Source organism: Ailuropoda melanoleuca, chromosome 7 (assembly GCF_002007445.2).
Source record: "Ailuropoda melanoleuca isolate Jingjing chromosome 7, ASM200744v2, whole genome shotgun sequence".
In the NCBI taxonomy this organism is placed as follows: domain Eukaryota; kingdom Metazoa; phylum Chordata; class Mammalia; order Carnivora; family Ursidae; genus Ailuropoda; species Ailuropoda melanoleuca.
This window is the reverse complement of record NC_048224.1, coordinates 73,375,835-73,381,834: the sequence shown is the minus strand read 5'-3', so window position 1 is coordinate 73,381,834 and position 6,000 is coordinate 73,375,835. Positions and strand designations below refer to the sequence as shown.

At 41.8% G+C, this 6,000-nt stretch overlaps 1 protein-coding gene across 1 annotated transcript in view; it reads right to left on the bottom strand.

The window, feature by feature from the left end:
- Positions 1-389: 389 nt before the first annotated feature.
- Positions 390-6,000, bottom strand: part of KL (klotho) — a gene marked incomplete at its 5' end in the record, with an annotated part of 41,558 nt that continues 35,947 nt past the window's right edge. The window contains 2 exons of the mRNA XM_034663783.1: positions 390-2,643; positions 3,177-4,278. Coding sequence (XP_034519674.1) covers positions 2,306-2,643; positions 3,177-4,278 — 1,440 coding nt within the window. The remainder of the gene's footprint in view (positions 2,644-3,176; positions 4,279-6,000) is intronic.

Genomic DNA, 6,000 nt, shown 5'->3' with positions numbered 1-6,000 from the left:
GGTCTGGACAGACCCAAGTGGTGCCCTCCCTCTTTTCCTGCAGGCAGAAGCCATGACCTCCTCCTAAGGTCCACGAGGGCGCAACGTTAGATGCTGCTCTCACTATAACTGAGTCGGATGGTTTTGGGATGTCATTTCTCTTCGAGGCTTTGGCGTCTGTTTTGTCTCTTTCAGCTCTTCTCTTTTGCTTTCTTAGTGTCTGAAAGTCTCAGCTCAACCACAAGGATGAGCCTGGGGCCCCCTCCATCCCCTCCCATCTTCCAGCCTCGCTATCAGACCCATTTCTTCACCACTCATATTCTATGTAGTTAAGTCAACACACACAAAAAATTTTTTAAGAAACGTATCTAGCAGCCAGTTATATGATTATGAAAGAAACAAAGTTGCAGACAGATTTATTACAATACTTCATCAAGGGACAGAATTACTTCTGTCTACACTTAAGGAAATGAAAATATTGTAGCAAGAAAAATTTTAAATATTATTCAACAGTAATTAACAATAAGAAACTAGTCCAACCAATAGGAACGGTTAAATAAGTTGTGATAAATTCATACAGTGGAATCACTCTATAGCTATTAGAAATCATGCTTTTGAATGACAAAAGAAACACACACAGTAAAAATTAACAAAGATACATAATTATTTACAGTATGATCTAACTCCATGTAAAATAAAATACGTAGGCTAGTGGCCACCTTGGTGGTGAGATTACAGGTCATTTTTTCTCTTTACATATAGTTTCTGCGCTTTTCAATTTTTTACAACAAACATATATTACTCTTAGAATCAGAAAAAATATATACATAGAAGAAACTATTATTCTCTAGTTTCAATTTCAATAATAAGTCCAATTTTCAAAAGAATACCAACAAAAGCTTATCTTTCATGGAAAAAAATCATACCACCTCTGAAGATGATACATAATACAGTACAGCATTTTATTATACATTATAACCCTGTGTCAGCAAGATTAGTTATGCTTTATATGATAGTGGTTTACCTTGCCTGATATGATGTTGGCTTATCTATAAAACAAACATTAGAATCATCGGCAATGCCAGTGTAACAGAAAGACCCTTGTCTGAAAATCAGCAAAACTTGTTTAAGGGGCATTAAGGGATAAGACCTCGTTAGCCCTTTCTAGAAATCAGTAGCATGTTTCAGTGTGAAAGTTCAAAGCTAGTTCCACAGAAATTGCAGCGAAAATATAAAATAAACCTCAGCAATCACAGAAACAAATCTTCCAGTGTTATCAGACCAAATACTTTGGAGCCTGTTAAGAATTTAAAAAAGAAAAATTCAATTCAAAGAAATCATGCACATTCTAAAGAACAGCAAGTGAAGGCTCTCTTCGCAGGATGAGTTATTATTTCATTCTTATTTGTTCGGGAAAGGTCACATCATTCATTGCAAGGAGTGCTCTAAAATCAAAGGGTTTATAATCAAATTAATCATAATGTTGCTCATAGTAAGTACTTTTTCCTCCTTTCTTCCTCCTAGAGCCACGCAATATAATGCATTTCAAGATCCATTTATGCTTCCTGAAGAGCCCAACATCTCACGATTCATGTTTATTTTTCTGCAAACATTCAGAGTCCTCCCTGTGCAGGCTTTTGACAAGACCCCAGTAACGCAAAGCCCTCAAGGACCCCAGGGCCTGGAGAGTGCCTCGAAAGTCATGTAAAATAAAGTTCTATCATTTGCTCTGCTAAATATATCATGAACCAGATATGTAAATTAATATTAGCAGCACTTACTAAAACACTGCTTTTAAAAAGAACATTGGAGCCCAGGGCCCTTCCTTTGTCATCTCTCCTATATCCTGCCATTTCTTTTTCAAAGGAAACTCAGTTCAACAGAGACCATTAAGTATATCATGGCAGTTTAGAGATGGTTACTTGGGATTAAACTTTTTATTCCAACCTTTGCGATTATTACTTCAAGATAAACACTACATTTAGGAATGGGCACTGATAAGGCCATTCAATTTCTGTAAAATAGTTACAGCATGGTTCCCACTTCCCATACATTTGTTACACAGTGTGTTGCAGAAATGATGGTCCCTGACCGTCTCTGATCACCCTCCAAAAAAAAGAACAAATCCAGGCACTATTCACATTATTCAATATTTTACAATCACTTACGCTCATTTCCAAACGTCTGTCATATCCCACAAAAAAAAATTTTCTAGAAGTCAGATAAATGAAATCTATAGTTTTACAACAGTGAGAAGTACAATTGATTAACAGCTGATGTGTGTGCATAATTATTTCAAAATAGATGAATAGGAAAATGTTCAGGACTATTTATAACTTCTTCTGCCTTTCTTAGAGTAGTAGAAAATCAGGGAAAGAGAAACAATAAAAGCAAAAAGTAGGAAAGCAATGAAAGCCAGTAAAGACTTTCGGGTATGAAAAAGGCTGCATTCGGTGCACAGGGCGAATTCCTCTGGACAAAATCTACCCAGAGTCTCGGGACCCGGGAAGCCATTGTTGTCAATAATTTTCCTGTAATGTTTCATGGATGGTTTGGGCTCAAACTGATTTGCAGCATAATGATAGAGGCCAAACTTCGGAGCTGTGCGATCATTAAAAGAATAAGCAAAGTATCCACAAAGATTGATACCATCCAGTATGTAGGCTAGAAAAACAAAAGGACAGAATGGTTATTCAGATGTTTTGCACACAACACTTCACTTTTACACAGCCTTAGGGAGTGCATCAGGGAAAATTTCAATACCATTTAATAAAACTAAATTAGGTTTAACCATAAAAGACTTCTTTCAACGCGAGGACAAATACCGAGCTACGCTTAATGTAGTAGGTTTTACCTAATTAAACCTCCTATGATGTACTTGGGTCAAACCTTTATGCAAATGAAGGAGCCAAGAGTGCTGTGAGCCCATCTGCGATGGGGGACAAGAGAGTCCACGCTTTTATAGGCCCAGTGCTAGGGAATTTCCCACTCTTTTGCTAGGGTCTCCCACTTTTAGCTAAACTCCATTATCCCTGGGGGAAAATACTAGGTCTCTCTCGGACTTGTTCAGTGTGGCAAGGTCTGGATAGCACTTTGCTACGAGAGTGACAGTGGGTGTATACGTTTGAGCGCCTATGGGGTATCCTGCCCTCGGGGGCCATGGTCTCCAAGGGACTGGGGTTTCCAGGGCTCCTTACCTTTCAGAGCTTCGTTGACATAATTTTGCATGTAGTACACCCTCAACCTGTCTTGGGCTGCGAGCGGATCATCGTCTATGCCGTTGGATATTATATACATGGGGAGGTCTCCGAACTTCAGCTTCAGCCAGTTGAGAACTTTGCGCAAGCCCCAGGGCACCACCGCCACCTGACCGGGAGAGTTGAGCCAGGTGATGTCGGTCATTTCCTGCACTTCCAGGTAATCATTGTATTTCATTGGATCTTCTTTTTCCCAGTCGACAAGGATGGTGGTGTAATGGCTTAAAGCCAAAAAGTCAAAGGAACCCCGGATCAGCTTTTTTTCTTCCTCCGTGAAATAGGGTAGAAGGAAGTTGTTTCTCTGGTTGAGCCAGTCCCTCATCACACGTGGATAATCCCCGGAGCCGAAAATGGGCTCCGCCAGCCAGCCAATGTCAAATTCCAAAACTCTCTCGGCCACTTCTTTGTCCTTTGGGGAGAAAGGGCAGGCGGGCTCTATCCAATCGGCCTGCAGGGCTATGGATATTTTACCCTTCTGAGAGCGCCTGAACTTCTCATCGTACACGCGCCACGCCAACGCGTGCGCTTTCAGCAGATTGTGCCCGGCGCTGTAGGTCATGTTCCGAGTGTACGGCTCGCCCATCGTGATCCAGAACTTGACGTGGTGCCCGAGATCCTGAAAGCAGAGCCGGGCGTACTCGGCAAAGGCCAGGGCGGTGCGGGGGTTCTCCCAGGCGCCGTGCTTGGCCAGGGGCCACGGCAGGCCGTGGTGCGGGGCGGCGGGGCGCCAGAGCGCCACCACCGGCGTGATGTTGGCGCGCACCAGCTCGCTGACCACACAGCGGTAGTAGTGCAGGACCGTGTGGTTCACCTGGGACAGGTTGCCCAGAGGCAGGATCAAGGCCCAGTCCAGCGAGAAGTGAAAGTGCGAAACGTGCATCTCCTGGAGTAAGGCTATCTGGGGCCGGATGGCCGCAAAGTCCACGCAATAGGACTTCCTCTTCTTGGTCACCGCGCCGTCCACCTTAATGAGCCTCTTACTGTGGTGGACATCCCACAGGTAAACGTTCGGGTCGGTAAACTGAGACAGAGTGGTGTCCACCTGCCGGGAGAGGAGAAGGCGTGAATTTCACCTGACCGTCCTGGAAAAGGAATTCTGTGTAATCCCATCCATGAAACTAGCAAGCCAGAGAGCAAAAAGAGAGCTTTTCTAGCAGGAAATTTCAACAAGTTTTCATCAATCGTTAAGCTCATGAAGAAAAAAAAAATCCACTTTTAATGCATTTTTGGCTTAACCCATAGTCCTAACTCTTGAACTCTTGCTTCAATGTTTAAAAAAAAAATCTGATTTTTAAAAAATCATTGATTCTCACACACCTCTGGTCTGTGTTAAGCAAGCAAAGTGCTTTTGAACGTTTGTATCTTAATATAAGAAATCACTAATAATATGAGACTCCCAAATTTAAAAAAAAATAGACAAAAAAGATAAAGCATAAAACCTGAGTGAATTAGAGTCAGAAAATGCAATGATATTTAAAATTAAATCATGCTTCTTAAAATCACGTTCTGAATTGAAGTTTGCTAGGCAGGGAACATGCTAGATATGTGTAACTGTTGCCTTTTATTGGTGTTAGTGTCAAAGACAGAACTTAACAAATTCAGTCGGATGATAAAAGCATTAGAGAATGTGGAAATGAGGAACCATATTGTCATTAACACGTACTAGGCTATTTGAACATAGTTTTTAAATGTTCCTGAGTGATTTTTCGGTGATGATCACGAGACCAAGGGTTTTCAATCATCTGATGAATAGCCTCCAAAATGAAAATGGGTATTTAGGAAAAGGAGGCAGATTGTAAAACTGAAACCACAAAATGCTCCCTCCACGTGTTAACCACGGAGGAAAAGGCACACGGAAAGTTCATCCTCAGGACCCACTGATCAAACCAGTTTTCTCCTCAGAAACAATCCTGTTTGAATGGGTCCTGGGTTGGACCCTCGGAATACAAGCGGGGGTCAAACTCTGGTTTGAAATTCCTAGCAGAGGTTTCTTTGCATTTTGCCCACCTGAGCTGCTGGTTCTCTGGAGGGGTCAGGGCTGTGTTTATAAAGGAAAGTAAGAAAAAACTCAGCGTGTCAGAGGCAAATTGCTCTCTCTGGAGAATTGTCCCCTGCAGATCACCCACGCATGCATTTCCCCTCGTACTGTGGGAATGCTGTGAGAAGTATTTTTCCACTGTGATGCACCCACAAATCTTATTTCCTCAGCTTTGCAAGAGAAAATATTTGCATGCTCTTTTGAAGTGAAAGTGTTAGAGCTTGAAGGAATTCTTTGGATTATTTTCACAGAGCTCTGAGTTGACTAAATTTGTAACTTTTCTATCACAATTTTTCCAAAACAGCAGCTTTTATTCGGTGCATCTGCCAACAAATATGAGAAACTAAGGTATAATTTCGGGGTGGGGGAGGGGATCTATTTCTTGAAAATGCGAGACACTTAGAAATGAGTACTTGGGCATAATTCTATCTAACCTCCATTAATTGGTTGACTTTTCTTAATCAAAAAAAATGAAAACTCAAGTGGAGCCTTTCAGAAGAAATGGGTATAAAGTATGTATTTAGCATATTACGGAAGAAACCTTCTTCTAATAGTGGCCAAGGTTAAAGAAACTCTATGTCCCCAACATGTAACAGGTTCTGCAACGATGTTTACTATGAGCATTAGTGGTGACAGGGAAACAAGCCTGTCCTCTGGGAAATTAGGGCCAGCGACAGTGACAGTCCGTGTGAACAAGCCGGAGGTCTGGCTTCAGACAGGTGGTGC